This window comes from Macaca mulatta, chromosome 2 (assembly GCF_049350105.2).
Source record: "Macaca mulatta isolate MMU2019108-1 chromosome 2, T2T-MMU8v2.0, whole genome shotgun sequence".
NCBI classification, from domain to species: Eukaryota; Metazoa; Chordata; class Mammalia; order Primates; family Cercopithecidae; genus Macaca; species Macaca mulatta.
This window is the reverse complement of record NC_133407.1, coordinates 104,955,216-104,976,944: the sequence shown is the minus strand read 5'-3', so window position 1 is coordinate 104,976,944 and position 21,729 is coordinate 104,955,216. Positions and strand designations below refer to the sequence as shown.

Here is a 21,729-nt window from a genome sequence, read left to right as displayed (position 1 = left end):
CTGATGGTAGTTTCTTTTGCTGTGCAGAAGCTCTTTAGTTTAATAAGATGCCATTTGTCAATTTTGGCTTTTGTTGCTATTGCTTTTGGTGTTTTAGACATGAAGTCCTTGCCCATGCCTATGTCCTGAATGGTATTACCTAGGTTTTCTTCTAGCGTTTTTATGGTTTTAGGTCTAACATTTAAGTCTCTAATCCATCTTGAATTAATTTTCGTATAAGGAGTAAGGAAAGGATCCAGTTTCAGCTTTCTACTTATGGCTAGCCAATTTTCCCAGCACCATTTATTAAATAGGGAATCCTTTCCCCATTTCTTGTTTCTCTCAGGTTTGTCAAAGATCAGATGGCTGTAGATGTGTAGTATTATTTCTGAGGACTCTGTTCTGTTCCATTGGTCTATATTTCTGTTTTGGTACCAGTACCATACTGTTTTGGTTACTGTAGCCTTGTAGTATAGTTTGAAGTCAGGTAGCGTGATGTCTCCAGCTTTGTTCTTTGGGCTTAGGATTGTCTTGGCAATGGGGGTCTTTTTTAGTTCCATATGAACTTTAAAGCAGTTTTTTTCCAATTCTGTGAAGAAACTCATTGGTAGCTTAATGGGGATGGCATTGAATCTATAAATAACCTTGGGCAGTATGGCCATTTTCACGATATTGATTCTTCCTATCCATGAGCATGGTATGTTTTTCCATTTGTTTGTGTCCTCTCTTGTTTCACTGAGCAGTGGTTTGTAGTTCTCCTTGAAGAGGTCCTTGACATCCCTTGTAAGTTGGATTCGTAGGTATTTTATTCTCTTTGAAGCTGTTGTGAATGGGAGTTCATTCATGATTTGGCTCTCTGTTTGTCTGTTACTGGTGTATAAGAATGCTTGTGATTTTTGCACATTGATTTTGTATCCTGAGACTTTGCTGAAGTTTCTTATCAGCTTAAGGAGATTTTGGGCTGAGACAGTGGGGTTTTCTAAATATACAATCATGTCATCTGCAAACAGGGACAATTTGACTTCTTTTCCTAACTGAATACCCTTGATTTCTTTCTCTTGCCTGATTGCCCTAGCCAGAACTTCCAACACTATGTTGAATAGGAGTGGTGAGAGAGGGCATCCCTGTCTTGTGCCAGTTTTCAAAGGGAATGCTTCCAGTTTTTGCCCATTCAGTATGATATTGGCTGTGGGTTTGTCATAAATAGCTCTTACTATTTTGAGGTACATTCCTCAGTACCGAATTTATTGAGAGTTTTTAGCATGAAGGGCTGTTGAATTTTGTCAAAGGCCTTTTCTGCATCTATTGAGATAATCATGTGGTTTTTGTCTTTGGTTCTGTTTATATGCTGGATTACATTTATTGATTTGCGTACATTGAACCAACCTTGCATCCCAGGGATGAAGCCCTCTTGATCATGGTGGATAAGCTTTTTGATGTGCTGCTGGATTCGGTTTGCGAGTATTTTATTGAGATTTGTGCATCGATGTTCATCAGCAATATAGGTCTAAAATTGAGGCAATAATTAATAGCCTACCAACCAAAAAAAGTGCAGGACCAGACGGATTCACAGCCGAATTCTACCAGAGGTATAAGGAGGAGTTGGCACCATTCCTTCTGAAACTATTCCAATCAATACAAAAGAGGGAATCCTCCCTAACTCATTTACGAGGCCAACATCATCCTGATACCAAAGCCTGACAGAGATACAACAAAAAAAGAGAAATTTAGACCAATATCCCTGCATCATTATTTTCTAAGATCTGCTATGATTATTGAATACTTGCTGTCTGATAATTCTCTAGAAATCAACAACATCAACTTTTAGTAGTGGTAAGCCTCATCCTCCTTTCCCTTGTGAGGCTGAGCACTGGAGTTGCTCTCCAAAGTCTGCATCAAATGAAGGGTGTGCTGAGTAGATGGTGCTATGACTCAGAGCGTGCTGGGGTTCGACCACTGTCTCCACCAATTGGACCTATGCTTGTGTGAGAGGAGATGCTTAAAGTAAGGAGACTGATTTTTTTAAAATCACATTTTAAGGACACACTGAAGGAGAAATGAATATTGTCTGTAAATCAATCTCCTTAAATCTGTGGATATCAGATGTTTTATCAAAAGTTATTCAATTCATGGTTAAAAAAAAAGAAAAGCATTTTATACTACCACTCAATACATTACAGAACAATACTATGTGCAATGCCCTTGGATATTCTTTATTATTTTTAATTAAAAACATGCTAGTCAATAACCAGTAAACTAATCTTATTGTTCACTTATTGATCACTTCTCACAATTTAGAAAAATTTTGCCTTAGAGAATTGTAAATGTTTGCAGCCACCCTTCTTCCTTACTTGCTTTAACATACGTCTGTTGAAATTACATTTGAGGTGAGTTCATAAGTTATAGAAAACAATACAGATTTTTTTTTAACTAAAAAATTACTTAGCTTGAATTCTCTTTTTATTTACTCAGGAATAATTTATGTAGCTCTAAATTATGTTTAGAGCTACATAATTAGTCAAATCAAAGAACAAAAATTGTTATGGTGTATTGTATTCAGAAGAATGTGAGAATGGAATGTTAGCATTTATAGTCAAAGAGACTTAAGAGGTAATCCAGGCCAGCCTGCGCATTATGCAGAGACCTGGAGAAGAACTAGCTGCAATTCTTAAGAAGGAATTAAGATAGTTTTGCATGGTTATGCCTTAGTAGAATATAGTTTAAAATACTACCATCAAAGGTCCGGTGTTGTGAGTGATGCTCTGGATCTTCCAGGTACCATTGGAGAAGTCGTGGCGTTTATTTCTTCTGACTTCATTGGCCTTGATTGCCAGGGCAACTCTGAGATGTATGTGCTTGGCTATTTTAGCCCAGGCCTAATAATGGTATATATCATAAAAATTTAAGAAGACAAATTTAAGGAAACCAAGGCAGAAGACTGAATGTGCTGGGCCTGAAGTTGTTTGTGGTTTTGAGTCTGTGCGTTTCCTGTCCTACCTAGGCATGATGTAAGGAGCCTCAGCCTCACATCTGGGCCTTCATTCAATTGCCCAGGAAAGAGAGAAAATATGAATGAACTTAACATTTGTCACCAAAACTTTTTTCATTGAAACTACAGAACTGATCACGTTTATTTATCTTTAAAATTTATCAACATTATTTATTTAAAATTATATTTTATTTTTAACTGACAATTATAATTGTGTATTTATGGCATAGAGTGTAATGTTATGATATGTATGTACATTGTGGAATGAGTAAATCAGGCTAATTAACATGTCCATCACTTTACGTACTTATCATATTTTTGTGGTGGGAACACTTAAAAGCTACTCTTGTAGTAATTTTGAAATACATACTACACTATTATTAACTAACTTATTCCTCCTGTCTAACTTATCTTTGTACCCTTTGATTATATCTCTCCTTTTCTCGTCCACACCTTCCCACTCTGGTAACCACCATTCTACCCTCTACTTTTCTGAGTTTGACTTTTTTAGAGTCCACATATAAGTGAGATCATGTAGTATTTGTTTTTCTGTGCTTGGCTTGTTTCACTTAGGATAATTCATCCATATTGTCACAAATGAGAGTTTCTTGTTTCTTTAAGGCCAACGAGTATTCCATTGTGTACATATGCTGCATTTTTTTCTATTCATCCACTGATGGGCATTTAGGTTGTTTCCATATCTTGGCTATTGTGGATAATGCTGCAATGAATAGTAATCACATTTATTGTTGCTAGATCAAGGTAGACTTTATAAGTGCTTCAGTCTTTGGTAAATCTCTGTATTCATTTTCCCTTCACAAATATATGTAAACACTGTGATCTTTTTTGGTTAGTCTCATAGGCTTTTCTTTTATCAATGTATTATCATAGACAAACTCCTGGGAGGCCAGATGTTAAAATTCCCTTTCTATCCATGAGCATGTAATCATACTATTAAATATCTGGTGTTTTCTGTAAAATAGACAAACTGCACGTACCTACAACATATGCAACATGTTTGTCTTAAGCTCTGTAATTTATCACACAAAATTCTAGTAAAATAGTAGAAAGGAATATGATTTTATTTTATTTTTTGGACTGAAGCAGAAACCTGCAAACTATAGCTTTCCCCTAAACATGGCCCACTGCCTGTTGTTTATAAATAAAGTTTTATTGGAATATACCCATGTTTATTTCTTTCCATATTCTTTATGGCTGCTTTTACTTTATGATGACAGAGTTGAGTAGTTGTTATAGAGACCGTGTGGCCTGCAAAGCCTGAAATATTTGGACTATTAACTATTTGGACTATTATAGAAAAAATGTTTGCTGAACCCTGGACTAAAAGAGTATTTAGAGATTCAAATATTGTTCTTTTTTTATTTTAATTTAAGTTTGGCGGTACATGTGCAGAATGTGCAGGTTTGTTACATAGGTATACATGCACCATGGTGGTTTGCTGCACCTATCAACCTATCATCTAGGTTTTAAGCTCCATATGCATTAGGTATTTGTCCTAATGTTCTCCCTCCCCTTTCCCTCCACTCCCCGACAGGCCCTGATGTGTGATGTTCCCCTCCCAGTGTCCTTGTGTTCTCATTGTTTAACTCCCATTTATGAGTGAGAACATGCAGCATTTGGTTTTCTGTTCCTGTGTTAGTTTGCTGAGAATGATGGTTTCCAGATTCATCCATGTCCCTGCAAAGGACATGAACTCATACTTTTCCTGGCTGCATAGCATTCCATGGTGTACATGTGCCACATTTTCTTTATCCAGTTTATCATTGATGGGCATTTGGGTTGATTCCAAGTCTTTACTAGTGTAAATAGTGCTGCAATAAACACATATGGGTGCATGTGTCTTTATAGCAGAATTATTTATAATCATTTGGGTATATACCCAAATGGGTCAAATGGTATTTCTGGTTCCGGATCCTTGAGGAATTGCCACACTGTCTTTCTGAGTGGTTGAACTAATTTACAGTCCCACCAACAGTGTAAAAATGTTCCTATTTCTCCACAGCCTTGCCAGTATCTGTTGTTTCCTGACTTTTTAATAATTACCATTCTAACTGGCTTGAGATGGTATCTCATTGCAATTTTGATTTGCATTTCTCTAATGACCAGTGATGATGGCTCTTGTTCATATGTTTGTTGGCCACATAAATATCTTCTTTTGAGAAGGGTCTGTTCATATCCTTCGCCTATTTCTGATGGGGTTGTTTGTTTTTTTCTTGTAAATTTGTTTAGGTTCCTTGTAGATTCTGGCTGTTAGACCTCTTTCAGATAGAAAAATTGCAAAAACTTTATCCTATTCTGTTGGTTGCCTTTTTACTCTGAGGGTAGTTTCTTTTGCTGTGCAGAGCTCTTTTGTTTGATTAGATCCCATTTGTCAATTTTGGCTTTTGTTGCCATTGCTTCTGGTGTTTTAGTCATTAAGTCTTTGTCCATACTTATGTCCTGAATGGTATTGCCTAGATTTTCTTCTAGGGTTTTTATGGTTTTGGGTTTTACATTTAACTATTTAGTTCATCTCGAGTTAATTTTTGTATAAAGTGTAAGGAAGGGGTTCAGTTTCAGTTTTCTGCATGTGGCTAACCAGTTTTCCCAGCACCATTTATTAAATAGAGAACACTTTTCCCATTTTTGTTTTTGTCAGGTTTGTTGAAGATCAGATGGTCGTAGATGTGTGATGTTATTTCTGAGGTCTCTGTTCTGTTCCATTGGTCTATATATCTGTTTGGTACCAGCACCGTGCTGTTTTGGTTACTGTAGTCTTTTAGTATAGTTTGAAGTCAGATAGCATGATGCCTCCAGCTTTGTTCTTTTTGCTTAGGATTGTCTTGGCTATACAGGCTCTTTTTTGGTTCCATATGAAATTTAAAATAGTTTTCTAATTCCACGAAGAAAGTCAATGGTAGCTTGATAGGAATAGTATTGAATCTATAAGTTACTTTGGGCGGTATGGCCATTTTCACAATATTGATTCTTCCTATCCATGAGCATGGAATGATTTTCCATTTGTTTGTGTCCTCTGTTATTTCCTTGATCAGTGGTTTGTAGTTCTCTTTGAAGAGGTCCTTCACATCCCTTGTAAGTTGTATTTCTAAGTATTTTATTCTCTTTGTGGCAATTTTGAATGGGAGTTCACTCATGATTTGACTCTTTGCTTGTTTATTGTTGGTGTATAGGAATGCTTGTGATTTTTGCACATTAATTTTGTATCCTGAGACTTTGCTGAAGTTGCTATCAGCTTAAGGAATTTTTGGGCTGAGACGATGGGGTTTTCTAGATATATAAAAATGTCATCTGCAAACAGAGACAATTTGACTTCCTCTCTTCCTATTTGAATACCCTTTATTTCTTTCTCTTGCCTGATTGCCCTGGCCAGAACTCCAATACTATGTTGAATAGGAGTGGTGAGAGAGGGCATCCTTGTCTTGTGTCAGTTTTCAGAGGGAATGCTTCCAGCTTTTGCCCATTCCATATGATATTGGCTATAGATTTGTCATAAATAGCGCTTATTATTTTGAGATATGTTTCGTCAATACCTAGTTTATTGAGAGTTTTTAGCATGAAGGGATGTTGAATCTTACTGAAGGCCTTTTCTGCATCTATTGAGATAATCATGTGGTTTTGTCATTTGTTATGTTTACATGATGGATTACATTTATTTATTTGCGTATGTTGAACCAGCCTTGCATCCCAAGGATGAAACCAACTTGATTGTGGTAGATAAGTTTTTTGATGTGCTGCTGGATTCAGTTTGCCAGTATTTTATTAAGGATTTTCACATTGATGTTCATCTGGGATATTGGCCTGAAATTTTTTTTGTTGTTTTTGTTGTATCTCTGGCAGGTTTTGGTATCAGGATGATGCTGGCCTCATAAAATGAGTTAGGGAGGAGTCCTTCTTTTTCTATTGTTTGGAATAGTTCCAGAAGCAATGGTAGCAGCTCCATTTGGTAGAATTCGACTGTGAATTTGTCTGGTCCTGGGCTTTTTTTGGTTGGTAGGTTATTAATTACTCCCTCAATTTCAAATCTTCTTATTGGTCTATTCGGGGATTCGAGTTCTTCATGGTTTAGTCTTGGGAGGGTGTATGTGTGCAGGAATTTATCCATTTTTTCTAGATTTTCTTGTTTATTTGCATAGAGGTTTTTGTAGTATTCTCCGATGGTAGTTTATATTTCTGTGGGATCAGTGGTGATATCCCTTTTATCATTTTTTATTGTGTCTATTTGATTCTTCTATCTTTTCTCTTTGTCTAGCTAGTGTTCCATCTGTTTTGTTAATCTTTTCTAAAAACCAGCTCCTGGATTCATTGATTATTTTGAAGGGTTTTTCGTGTCTCCATCTCCTTCAGTTCTGCTCTGATCTTAGTTATTTCTTGTCTTCTCCTAGCTTTTGAATTTGTTTGCTCATGCTTCTCTAGTTCTTTTTAATTATGATGTTAGGGTGTCGATTTTAGATCTTACCCGTTTTCTCCTGTGGGCATTTAGTGCTATACATTTCCCTCTAAGCACTGCTTTAGCTGTGTCCGAGAGATTCTGGTACATCATGTCTTTGTTTTCATTGGTTTCAAATAACTTTATTCTGCCTTCATTTCGTTATTTACCTAGTAGTCATTCAGGAGCAGGTTGTTCAGTTTCGATGTAGTTGTGTGGTTTTGAGTAAATTTCTCAATCCTGATTTCTAATTCGATTGCACTGTGGTCTGAGATACTGTTTGTTATGATACCCATTCTTTCGCATTTGCTGAGGAGTGTTTACTCCTAATTATGTGGTCAATTTTAGAATACATGCTATGTGGCACTGAGAAGAATGTATAGTCTGTTGATTTGTGGTGGAGAGTTCTATAGATGTCTATTAGGTCCACTTGGTCCAGAGCTGAGTTCAAGTCCTGAATATTCTTGTTAATTTTTTGTCTTGTTCGTCTGTCTAATATTGACAGTGGCTTGTTAGAATCTCCCACTATTATTGTTGGGGGTCTGCGTCTCTTTGTAGGTCTCTAAGAACTTGTTTTATGAATCTGGGTGCTACTGTATTGGGTGTGTATATATTTAGGATAGGTAGGTCTTCTTCTTGCATTGATCCCTTTACCATTATGTAATGCCCTTCTTTGTCTTTTTTGATCTCTGTTGGTTTAAAGTCTATTTTGTCAGAGACTAGGATTGCAACCCTTGCTTTTTTTTTTCTTTCCATTTGCTTGGTAAATATTTCTCCATCCCTTTATTTTGAGCCTATGTGTGTCTTTGCATGTGAGATGGTTCTCCTGAATACAGCAGCCCAGTGGGTCTTGACTCTTTATCTAATTTGCCAGTCAGTGTTTTTTAATTGGAGAATTTAGCCCTTTTACATTTAAGGTTAATATTGTTCTGTGTGAATTTGATCCTGTCATCATGATGCTAGCTGGTTATTTTGCGCATTAGTTGATGCAATTTCTACATAGTGTCATTAGTCTTTATATTTTGGTATGTTTTTGCCATGGCTGGTACCAGTTTTTCCTTTCCATATTTAGTACTTCCTTCAGGAGCTCTTGTAAAGCAGGCCTGTTAGTGACAAAATCCCTCAGCATTTGCTTGTCTGGAAAGGATTTTATTTCTCTTTCACGTATGGAACTTAGTTTGGCTGGATAAGAAATTCTGGGTTGAAAATTCTTTTCTTTAAGAATGCTGAATATTGGCCCCCACGCTCTTGTGACTTATAGGGTTTCTGCAGAGAGATCCGCTGTTAGTCTGATGGGCTTCCCTTTGTAGATACCTGACCTTTCTCTCTGGCTGCCCTTAACATTTTTTTCCTTCATTTCAACCTTGGAGTATCTGACAATTATGTTTCTTGGAGTTTCTTCTTGAGGAGTATCTTAGTCATGTTCCTGAATTTGAATGTTGGCCTATCTTGCTAGGTTGGGGAAGTTCTCCTGGATAATATCCTGAAATATGTTTTTTAACTTTGTTCCCTTCTCCCTATCACTTTCAGGTACACCAATCAATCATAGGTTTGGTCTTTTCACATAGTCCCATATTTCTTGGAGGCTTTGTTCATTCCTTTTCCTTCTTTTTTTCTCTAATCTTGTCTTCATGCCTTATTTCAGTAAGTTGATCTTCAATCTCTGATATCCTTTCTTCCACTTGATCGATTTGGCTATTGATAGTTGTGTATGCTTCTCAAAGTTCTCGTGCTGTGTTTTTCAGCTCCATCAGGTCATTTATGTTTCTCTTTAAACTGATTGTTCTAGTAAGCAGATCCTGTAACCTTTTATTAAGGTTCTTAACTTCCTTGCATTGGGTTAGAACATGCTGCTTTAGCTCAGAGGAGTTTGTTGTTACCTGCCTTCTGAAGCCTACTTCTGTCAATTTGTCAAACTTATTCTCCATCCAGTTTTGTGCCTTTGCTGGAGAGGAGTTGCAATCATCTGAAAGAGAAGTGGCATTCTGGATTTTGGAATTTTCAGCGTTTTTGTGCTGGCTTTTCCTCATCTTCATGGATTTATCTACCTTTGATCTTTGATGACCTTTGGATGGGGTTTTTGTGTGGGGGTTTTTTATGTTGATGTTGATGTTGTTGTTTTCTGTTTGTTACTTTTTCTTCAAACAATCAGGCCCCTCTTCTGCAGGTCTACTGCAGTTTGCTGGAGGTCCACCCCAGACCCTGTTTGTCTGGGTATCACCAGTGGAGGCGCAGAACAGCAAAGATTGCTGCCTGCTTCTTCCTCAGGAAGCTTTGTCCCAGAGGGGCACTGGCCTGATGCTAGCCAGCGCTCTCCTGTATGAGGTGTCTGTCGACCCCTGTTTGGAGGTTTCTCCCAGTCAGGAGGCTCGGGGGTCAGGGACCCACATGAGAAGGCAGCCTGTCCCTTAGCAGAGCTGGTGCTCTGTGCTGGGAGAGTCCCTCTTGTCAAGATCATTAGCTGTTCTCTTCAGAGCTGGCAGGCAGGAACAATTAAATCTGCTGAATCTGTATCCACAGCCGCCCCTTCCCCCAGGTGGTCTGTCCCAGGGAGATTGGGGTTTTGTCTGTAAGCCCCTGAGTTGGGCTGTTACCTTTCCTACAGAGATGCCCTTCCCAGTGAGGAGGAATCTGGACAAGCAGTCTGGCTACAGCTGCTTTGCCCTGCCCAGCCTCCTTAGCACTATCAGGGAAAAACCACCTACTAGTCTCAGTAATGGCAGAGGTCCCTACCCCCACCAAGCTCAGTCGCCCCAGGTCGACTTCAGACTGCTGTGCTGGCAGTGAGAATTTCAAGCCAGTGGTTCTTAGCTTGCCGGGCTCCCTGAGAGTAGGACCCGCCGAGCGAGACCACTTGACTCCCTGGCTTCAGCCCCCTCGGTTCTGTCTAGATGAGGTTCCAGGCGCTGCTGGGGTATGAAAAAAAACTCCTGTCACTACCTCTAGCTTGGTGAATGCCCAAACAGCCGCCCAGTTTTGTTCTTGACACCCAGGACCCTGGTGGTGTAGGCACACACAGAATCTCCTGTTCTGCAGATTGCAAAAACTGTGGGAAAAGCGTAGTATAGTAACCCGGCGGGGTAGCACAGTTCCTCACGGCTTTCCTTGGCTGGGGGGAGGGAGGTCCCCAGCCCCTTGCACTTCCCTGGTGAGGCGACGCCCCACCCTGCTTCTGCTACCCCTCTGTGGGTTGGACCCGCTGCCTAACCAGGCCCAGTGAGATGAACTGGGTACCTCAGTTGGAAATGCAGAAATCACCCGCCTTCTGTGTTGATCTCCCTAGGAGCTGCAGACCAAAACTGTTTCTATTCGGCCATCTTGGCCCCTCCCTGGATGTCACAAATACTGTTCTTAATCAAAACTGTGACTTTTGAATGATTTAGGTTTTATCAAGGCTGTTTTCTCTTTTATGAAAAAATTCTTCTATTACAATTGATGTCAATTGATAACTAGATTTGATGAGGGAAAGTGCCTAGTGTCTACCAGGTGATTGGTGTCTAATTTTTTTAAAATTAAAGATCATTAAAATTCATCATACATTAATTCGTTAATGCTGAGAAGACAGCTAATGAGGCACATATAAAGAATTACAGTGTGTCATTTTATGATTTAACAGTGCAGAGAGGGTTGGTTACATTATTTCGGATGATATTACCTATTTTGATAGTCTTTATAATAATTGTGAATTTTAATTCTTACATTAAAAATACCAGTCTATTTGAGATTTTACTTGCTACACATCAATAAGGCTAAGCTAGCAGTCACTTGCAAAAAAGCCTCATATTTCTTGTTTAATAGCTATAGTTGTGTCTTAGAAATGAATGTTTAATCATACTTTTTCTTAGTCATGGAATTTTAGCAATAAAACATGGGGGCTGCAGTGCTTTATATCAGGCCATCAGTGTAAATATGAATTGTCTAATGTGTACCTATCTTTTTATCTTTTTTTTTAACAGACTTGTGGAAGAAAGCAAACTGATCCCACTCATTTTTGAAGTAACTCTGGTAAGAATGGAAATGTGCATTTGAAATTCAAATGAAATTTTGAAATTGTAAAGATTTTAACCACGTTGTATGACTGTGTTGCTAACCCTGACTCTGCCCTGAAGCATTGTATGTCCATCATCATCACACTTAACCTCACTGGACTTCAGCTTCCTTATCTATAAAGGAATGTCAAGCTCTGAAATTAATGTAGTGATACTGGTTAATGACTGCCCTCTTTCCACAAATCTTTTACATTTTAGCTCTGTTGTATTACACAATGTATATTTTCTGACATAGATTACTTTATCTGAGGTTGGTTTGTATAGAGAGGGAAGAATAATTATTGCTACACTTCAATATGAATTTTCTGGTGCTCAGTATGAAACCCTCTGACTTTGCAGTTACTGGGTACCAGATAAGCAGTTTTATGCCTGTGGTCAGAAAGTTGTCTTCTTCAGAACTTAGAATAGCTTAGCTTCCATACACCATTTTTCTGTTCACAGAATACAGTTTAATTTAAAACCATCTGTTAAAGAAAATCTTTCCTCTGTGTTTCCTATGTGTAGAGAATAAAATGGGATGCAGGGCCAACTTTCTTTGTCTCTGATAAATCTCTAATTATGCCAAATGCAAACCTGTGAATTAGGTTGAAAATTGAGTTGGTTCTTGCAAGCAAGTGCCCATTGCCAAAGAAAGGTTCTCTTGTGCCTGGGTGTATTATCCTTTTCTCCTAAGTACTTTACCTCCCTCGCTCAGTAACAGCACAAGGCACAACAGAGGGGGCACTTCCCCAGCCAGATCAGCCTAACTTACCTTGGTCATCAGTGGGGGAGCATTAGTTCTGATAGTCTGATAACCATACAAATGGGAAATAAACTTTCTTTAATCATCTTAAAATAGTATTCTATAAATCATTTGTGTTCTGTCATGTCCGTATGGTGAAAAGTTTATTTTTCTTAGCTACAGATTTTCAGAAGAGCTGAGTGGATTTGCTGAGCTATTTGCATTGGATGGGGAGTAGAAATGGGAATGGGTACTATTCCCAGAGCACGTTCAGGTGACAAGATGACAGCTGCCTTGATGAGTGGAACATGTAAAGTTAGTGCCTGGACTGAGTTGCTTAGAATTGTAAAAAGGGATTTTAGAGAAAGGATAGAGAAGAGGCAGATGAAGAAATGTGGCGATCAAGAGCTCTCTAATGGAGATGTTAAAGTTTCACCAGTGATATGGATATGTGTATTTTTCTACCTTCAGTCAGATACACATTATTTGCCAATTTGTTATGGAGTTGGATTTGTTTTGGAGGACAGTGGTCTAGCAAACTGCTAAGTTTGGCCACATGGTTGGGTATGGGGCAAGAGCCAAGGCTGTCCGAACTCAGCCACATTTGAATGCATTTGGAAAGAGACTCATTTTATAGACATCCTGGAGCTAGAATGGGCCTTAATGAGTCTACATGAGTCATCCTCTTGCTGTGGCAGGAGGGCTTCTAACCTGTTAGATCAATATAACTCCTTTTGTGGCTGACAGAAAGTTGTTACCTTATCCTTTGGCAATCATCTCAAGGTCTAAAATCTCAACATAAAAAATTTCTTTTGGTGTGGTGGGCGCCTGTAGTCCCAGCTACTTGGGAGGCTGAGGCAGGAGAATGGCGTAAACCCGGGAGGCGGAGCTTGCAGTGAGCTGAGATCCCGCCACTGCACTCCAGCCTGGGTGGCAGAGCGAGACTCCGTCTCTAAAAAAAAAAAAAAGAAAAAAAAAATTCCTTTTGGTAGTTTACCAGAACCCCTTCGTACTTGATTAATCTCTGTGTACTGAGCACCCAACAAGTGTTTTGTATTTTACAAACCATAATAAATGTTTAAATAATTGATTAATGCCACAATTTGAACCTTGTCATTGTGGTGTAGCTGTCATAGGGAATGGGTAGAAGGTGCCATCTACCCTCCAGATCACCATTTTAGCCAGTCCTGAGCCCTGTGGTCTTGCAGGCATGTCAGGGATGGTGCTCTTTCTCTAACCAGAATAGTTCCATGCTCAGATTTCTTGTAGGACATTATCTGAAAAAGAGATCTTGCTGCTAAAAAGTAAAGAGAAAAGTGTTGGAAATCACTGCTTTATGAGGCAGGAGTTTGATGTCCTTGAAGAACATTATTAAATTCCTATTCTACTTTTGTCTTTTTTGAGTTGAATAATCTCAACTTTTTTCTGTGTAGAAATACATTTTTCAATCGATGAAATGTCTTTGTAGCAGTTATGCTGTGAACTATTACTTGTCCTTTTAAAATTGTTGTCACCAAGCTAGATATAATACAGTATTTTCTTGATTCTGTGATGCACATTTTTTTTCCCCCAGATTTTAACATTTCTGAAGCTGAGATATACTATCCAAATCAATGGTGTTTTACAGTTGCTTTCAGCCAGGTGACCTGGTTGTCATTGCCTTAACCAATTTATTTCAGTTTTATTTTCCTTTTTATAAATGCCTAAAAGTGATATATTATAAAAATCTATGTCTGAATAACTCTAAAAGAGCTCTTTCATAAAAAGAAGATAAAAATTCTAAGTAATAAGAAACCATGTCATAGTTTAATTGGCAGCATTTTTCTTTCTTAGTGCTTGATAAAATAATGGTGCATCTTAGAACTGATGGATTTCTAGTTTCAAGGAAACATAGTATATATTTCAATTTGGTTTGGTTTCTAAGTTTGAGTGCCTTGGTGGTGTCTAGCATATGTATGGCAGCTTCTTTGCAGTGATTTAATCAGAAGAAGGCATAATGAGAAGATTGTGTGGGGCCCTGCATGCTTGGCTGCTACTTATGCCTTCTGGCAACCCATTAAGAAAACAGCGAAACAGCATTTAATTCTTTTAGCTGGTAGTCTTCTGTGACCTCCTGATGGACTTTTTTCTTTACTCTTAGCCCATCCCTGATTTTCAGCTTCTGTCTGATGTACTTAAAACCTGCTTATGAGCTTTGTAACTTCCTTCTTCCTTTCTAGAGTTTCTCCTATGATATGCTTCTCTCCTAGATGTCTTCCATTAAGAAAGTGAGCCTGTCTTTTCTGATGGGCAGGAATTGCAGGCAGCTTCTCTGTTTTTTCCTGTAGTTATGCAAGCAAATGAGGTGGAGGAACTGCAATTCTGAATTTGACATTCTATCTGTACAAAATAGCCAAGTGGAAATCTTAGGAAGAACAGACATTTCTGGAATTGTGTGGCAAACTACGAGCTCCAAGTATGGATTCAAACTGGTTAAATAGATAACCAATTGAAATTAATTTTTATTATTTTGGAAAAAAAATAAAAATTATCTCCAGTTGTCACTACCTACTGAGAAGGCACAGTGCTGCTTCCTGTCTGGAGGGCTAATGGGTAGGCCCTCTAAGTTCACGCTGCAGGGAGAGAGTGATGTGTACATGCATGATCAGGTAGGAGCGTTATAGGAGCTGTTAACGAAGGTAGGCGTGGAAAGCTATGCACCCCGGGGAAGGGAGTGACCACCTATGAGAGAAGTGGGGGAATCTCACAGAAGGAGTAACCTTTGAACAGGGCCTTCAGGGAAGAGGAGGACGTATTCTGAGGGAAAGAGGAGGGACTTCAACTTGGGGAATGGCAAGGCTAGGTCAGTGTACTCAATGCTGAGTATACTTGACTCTCAGTATCCTCGTGGGATTGATTCTAGAAACCACCCTTATACTAAAATCTACAGATCCTCAAGTCCTTTGCATATCCTTCTGTATACTTTAAATCATCTCTGGATTACCTATAATACCTAATGCAATGTAAATGCTGTGGAAATAGTTGTTACACTATATTTTAAAATTTGTGTTACTTTTTCTTGTATTGTTGTTTTTAATTTTTTTTTTCTGAATATTTTTGATCTGTGGTTGGTCAGGTGCACGGATGTGGAACCCATGGATAGGCAGGGCTGACTGTTCTTAGATGTGCCCAAGTATAGGGAGCATGGACCCTGGAGAAATGGTAGGAAATGAGGGTAAAGGGTAGTTTGGGATGAAATCCTACAGGGCTTTATACTGTGGTTATTTCTTGTTTGTTTGGCTTTGCAAATAATTTATGCTCTTTAAAATCATATAGTATCCTCTACTTGAAGAAACAAATGTCTAGAACCCCTGTGCTTTAGGAGGCGTGTGCAATGAGGAGGCAGGCTGATTGGCTACAGGTTTGGGACTCAGCAGGAATCAGGCTTGAGTCATGGGCATGCACTGGAAACTTGAGTGTCCATGCTCCTTCAGTCACTAGAAGATTGAAAGGGCGGAAACTAGATTCTGGGAGTTTCTGCAAGTTTTCATCAGTGAGGTTTTTGAGATCAGTCAAAGGGACTGTGGGGACGGGAACATAAGATACAGAACAGGTCTCAGATGTCCGATCTGATGTCCCAGGAGTTCTAACATCACATTCAAGGCGGAGAGTGGGCAGAATGTTTTTAATGCTGAGCTCTAGCTTCAGCTTTCCTGGTATTTGGCAGGACAAACAGTGGAGAAAGCCAGGTAGCTGATGGCTTACAAAAAAATGCTGTTGTGGGAGCTGGGTGTTGTTCCCCAAGCAGAGCCCATCTGGGTGAGACCCCTGCATTTTCGCTGGCAACACAAGGCAGCTGTGCTGGACAGGGAGTGGAGGCTCAGGCAGCACACGCTGGATTAAGCTGAATGCATTCGTATTATAGTATATACAGTCTTCACGGTCTACCGCACTAAGGCAGTCCGCACTTGCTTAATAAATGTGGGTTCCTGAAAAATGTGAGCCGTCAGAAGAGTCCATTGTCTTGGCTTTTGAGTGCAGAATTGCTGTGGAGGACTTATATTTTCTCTCCGCTTTTTCAAAAGAGTTTAAATTGCTTTTAAATGTGCCTTAAGTGTGAATTTGGATGTATCAGCCTTTGGAGTTTGCTATAACTCTAATCTTTCTTCAATTTATTTCAGTGGTTTATGTTTTGGCCTACTTCAGTAAATCATTTTAATGCCAAGTAATATAGGTAACCTCTGTTTTATTGGAAAAAAATATTCGTGGCAGATTTTCCAATATAGGCCAAAATATTGCTGTCATGATATTTTATGTGTCTATTTCAAAACAAACAATTAAAGAGCAATTTCAGTGGCAAATGTTAACAATAAAAATTGGATTAGCAATACACTAGTTTGACAATTATATTGTTTTAACAATTCTCAAGGGTAGCAATTGAAGCAAGCTTCAGTAAATCTTTCAAGTCAACTGTATTTTTAGAAAAGAGTCTCTTTATGGACCCTTGAGGCCCAAAATAATCATTGAGACACCAATGCCATCTAGACAGACAGTCACATTACATTTAAGGAATGTTTTCAGTCCTGGGCATTCATCAGGCTTATAAGATTTGCTCCACTCTACTTGTAACTCAACAAATATATGTTGGTTCTTAGAGTACGTTAAAAAGAGAAGTTTCTTATTTGAAGAATCTCATGCTTATGTTAAATATACTATTAACAAAATTTTGCTATGCACATGAGTGAATATTTCTATAATAAAATAGAAAATAAGATTAAAAAAATATGCGTATTGGCTGGGCACGGTGTAATTCCAGCACTTTGGGAGGCTGAGGCAGGTGGGTCACTTGAGGTCAGGAGTTTGAGACCAGTCTGGCTGACAGGCAAAACCCCATCTGTATAAAAAAAAAAAAATTAGCCAGGCCTGGTGGTGCGTGCCTATAATCTCAGCTACTGGGGAGGCTGAGGCAGAGAATTGCTTGAACCCCGGGGGCAGAGGTTGCAGAGAGGCGAGATCACGCCACTGCATTCCAGCTGAGGTGACAGAGCAAGACTCTGTTTCAAAAAAAAAAAAAATTGAATTTTATTGTCTTCACTATTTTTTTTTTTTCGAGATGAGGTCTCACTCTGTCACTCAGGCTGGAGTACAGTGGCACGATCATAGCTTATTGCAGCCTCAAACTCCTAGGCTCAAGTGATCCTCCCGCCTCAGCTTCCCAAGTAGCTGGGATTGCAGGGGTGTGCCACTGTGCCTGGCTAATTTTTTTTTTTAGCGTTTGTAGCGATGAGGTCTTGCTGTGTTCACCAGACTGGTCTTAAATTCCTGACCTCAAGCCGACCTCCCACCTTGGTCTCCCAAAGTGTTGGGATTATAGACATAAGCCACTGTGCTTGGACAGAGAACAAGATTTGATTAAAATTTCAAAATGCTTGACTTAGGAAGATACTTTTAAATTGATACAATTAACACCTGTTGAATGCAGTTGATAAATCTACATCTATACCCATTCAGGGCTTTTCAAGATTGAAGAATGGAGCCATCTAACAAATTTTTGTTGTATACAAAGGTGACTTTATACACTGCTAACATAGACCGCCATTAAAGTATATGTGAGGTGTTTCTTTTGGGAATGAAAATGGATTTGTATAAATCCCTTCTTGGTGACTTATGTCATAAATACATGTTTGCAAAATAACTTTCTTGGGCTGGGATACAATCTATTGATACTGCATTGAATGAAGTGAAGTTGCTCATATGACAACTGAACAATAACTTTAATCTGATCAGCTCCACATTACCTGAATAAATGGGCTGAACTAAGTACAATAAACATATTAGTAAATGTGGGCTAAATAAAGCATTACTAGTTTCTGCATAATCAGTCAAATAAAGAGAAATTTTATTGAGATAAAAACCACATATTGTACCCAATGAAAAAAAAGCTAAAATAGAGCTTAGTATATCTGTGACCAGGTACAGGTTACATATTAAGAATGTGTTGCATGTAACTTCTTTCAAGCCAGTAGAATCTTGAGTTTTATCATCATCATTCTTGTTTCTAGTTCTGCTCTACGTTCTGCTCACTTTGAGGAAATAGTACATATACATTCTTCCTTCTCTCTAAAGGAGAGTGTAGTTAAAAAACACAGGAGAGAAGTAGATAAGTGATAAGATGTTGAACAATGTACTTCCCAAGATCAGAAGCTTTTGTAGTTTTTGTTTTTACTTCTAATTGATTCAGGAACTGGAAAATGAAATAGTAAGAAGGGCCAGTGTTCTTCAGTGTGATGAACTCACAAAAGGCAGTGGATGTGGCTCCCCTGAAATCTGGCCATGGCAAGTAATAGCACTGAACTTCTTCCCTAACTCTGAATAACCTAACTCTCAGTTACATTGGCCAACTTTGGTTTTAGGCTTGTGTTAAAAAATAAAAGGCTTACTGTGGTCAGGCATTGCTCAATCACACTACTCCCAAAACATTTGTATTTGGAGTTCTTTGATAGATGAAACAAAGTAAAATGACTGATGGTAAATGCAAAGAATTACTGGAAAAGCCTACTGTGAAATCAGTGATTACTCATTCTCAATATGACACCAATGAATGTTACTTTTTCTCAAAATTACTCAGTATCACAGGACCCTATAAAGTTTATTCGTGAACAGAAACAAATGAGATTATCCACTTTTTAAGAAAGTAGAAATGTCAGCAAAGCGTTACTAGTTTTGATTAAATAAAGCAGCAAACATCCAGTAGCATTTGCTTTTGATGCTCTTCACATTTGTTTTTTTGGATGGGCAAGAAAAAGAAGAATTTATGTGCTTACCCAGAGCTGCAAAGGATTTTCAGACGGACCCAGGAAATCTGATGTACTAAATCAGTTTACAGATTTATGGGAAAAGTAGAGCTTTAAAAATAGTTCTAGCAGGTGAAATTGCATTTTGGATTTATTAGAGATACCAAATTGGAAAAAGACATACAAAGTCAGTAAGGGCAAGTTATTACATAGAAATTTTAGGTTTATCTTTTTTTTTTTTTATAACAAAAACACTACATGCTCGTAAAGGGTTTAAATAACACAGAAATGTCTAACATAGCATGTGGTGGTCTCCCATAATTTCATGACTTATAGCTAGTGAATGTTCTCCTCATTATTTTTCATCCATGTATTGTATGTCTTTTGTCAAAAATGGGACCATACTGAATATTAGTTTGTATCTGTCTTACTTTATAATGTCCATAGCAGCAGTGGTAGAGTGTGCATGTGCATACGTGTGCATGCAGACATGTCTATGCCCATGTGTATGCCCATGGGTATTTTTTATTCTATTTAATGACTATGTAATATTTATTGTATTTAGTATAATTTGTTTAGCCAGTCTCCACTGATGGATGTTCCAAATTTCTCCCCAACTTTATAATATGTGGAAAAAATGAACAGGATATCTTTGTCATACCTTTGTCTACCTATGTGAGTTTCTATAGGATAAATTTTTGAAAGTTGAATTGTTACATGAAGTATATGCGTCCTTTATATTTTAATGTTACACTTCAAAGGATGATAACTTTGTAACAGTGGTATACAGCCTGCTTTGCCACACCCTTAGCACAATTGAATATTGTTAGTCTTTTAAATTGTCAATTGTTTGTATTTTCACCTGTTTACTTTTCATTATGAGAATTAAATTTATCAGTGTTTTTGCTCAAAGCTTATGTGTTTCCTAGCATACTTAGGAAGGACTTCTTCTCCTTCAAAAGGTTATAAAATATTCTTCTTTTATTCTATACATTTATGGCTTCATAATTAATTTGCAAATCTTTGCTCCAAAATAATTTTGTTGTAAGGAATGGGTACAAATACAACTTATCTCTTCCCCTACATCTCCTTTTAACTATCATCAAGCTAATATTGCAACAGTGTTTACTGATTTAATCCATCATTATGGTGACTTGGGACCCTAGTATCTCACCATGTACAAAAAATAACTCAAAATGGATTAAAGACTTAAATGTAAGACCTCAAAATGTAAAACTACCAGAAGAAAACTTAAGAGAAATGTTTCAGGACATTGATCTAGGCGAAGATTTTATGAGTGCAACTACAAAAGCAAAAGTAGACAAATGGGACTATATATATATCAAGTTAAAAAAACTTCTGTACAGCAAAAGAAACAATAAACAGGACAAAGAGCCAATCTGTAAAATGGGAGAAAATATTTGCAAACTATTCATCCAGCAAGGGACTAATGTCCAGAATATACTAGGAACTCAAACAGTTTAACAGCAAGGAAATAAATAATCCAATTAAAAAATGGGCAAAGGCATGAAGTCCTTGCCTATGCCTATGTCCTGAATGGTATTGCCTAGGTTTTCTTCTAGGGTTTTTATGGTTTTAGGTCTAACATTTAAGTCTTTAATCCAGCTTGAATTAATTTTTGTATAAGATGTAAGGAAGGGATCCAGTTTCAGCCTTCTACATATGGCTAGCCAGTTTTCCCAGCACCATTTATTAAATAGGAAACCCTTTCCCCGTTGCTTTTGTCAGGTTTGTCAAAGATCAGATGGTTGTAGATGTGTGGTGTTATTTCTGAAGCCTCTGTTCTGTTCCATTGATCTATATCTCTGTTTTGGTACCAGTACCATGCTGTTTTGGTTACTGTAGCTTTGTAATATAGTTTGAAGTCAGGCAGCATGATGCCTCTAGCTTTGTTCTTTTTGCTTAGGATTGTCTTGGCTATGCAGGTTCTTTGTTGGTTCCATATGAACTTTAAAGTAGTTTTCTTCAATTCTGTGAAGAAAGTCATTGGTAGCTTGATGGGGATGACATTGAATCTATAAATTACCTTGGACAGTATGGCCATTTTTCATGATATTGATTCTTCTTATCCATGAGCATGGAGTGTTCTTCCACTTGTTTGTGTCCTCTTTTATTTCACTGAGCAGTGGTTTGTAGTTCTCCTTGAAGAGGTCCTTGACATCCCTTGTAAGTTGGATTCCTAGGTATTTTATTCTCTTTGTAGCAGTTGTGAATGGGAGTTCATTCATGATTTGTCTGTCTGTTTGTCTGTTATTGGTGTATAAGAATGCTTGTGACCAAAACCAATGTCAACAAAAGCCAAAATTGACAAATGGGATCTAATTAAACTGAAGAGCTTCTGCACAGCAAAAGAAGCTACCATCAGAGTGAAAGGCAGCCTACAGAGTGGGAGAAAAGTTTTGTAATCTATCCATCTGACAGAGGGCTAATAATATCCAGAATCTACAAAGAATTTAAACAAATTTACCAAATAAATAAATAAATAAATAAATAAAAAGATCAAACAACCCCATCAAAAAGTGGGCAAAGGATATGAACAGACACTTTTCAAAAGAAGACATATGCGGCCAACAGACACATGAAAAAATGCTCATCATCACTGGTCATCAGAGAAATGCAAATCAAAACCACAATGAGACACCATCTCACACCAGTTAGAATGACGATCTTTAAAAAGTCAGGAAACAACAGATGCTGGAGAGGATGTGGAGAAATAGGAACGTTTTTACACTGTTGGTGGGACTGTAAAC

The 21,729-nt window shown here is 38.0% G+C and overlaps 1 protein-coding gene across 10 annotated transcripts in view; it reads left to right on the top strand.

Annotated features, from left to right (window-relative positions):
- Nucleotides 1-21,729, top strand: part of ULK4 (unc-51 like kinase 4) — a 706,344-nt gene that overhangs the window by 318,185 nt on the left and 366,430 nt on the right. For all 10 annotated transcript variants that reach the window (XR_013413811.1, XR_001443048.3, XM_077992220.1 and 7 more), the window contains one exon: nt 11,372-11,420. Coding sequence is in view for 8 of the 10 variants with exons in the window: in XM_077992220.1 (XP_077848346.1) it covers nt 11,372-11,420 (49 nt within the window). In the remaining 2 variants the exon portion in view is untranslated. The remainder of the gene's footprint in view (nt 1-11,371; nt 11,421-21,729) is intronic.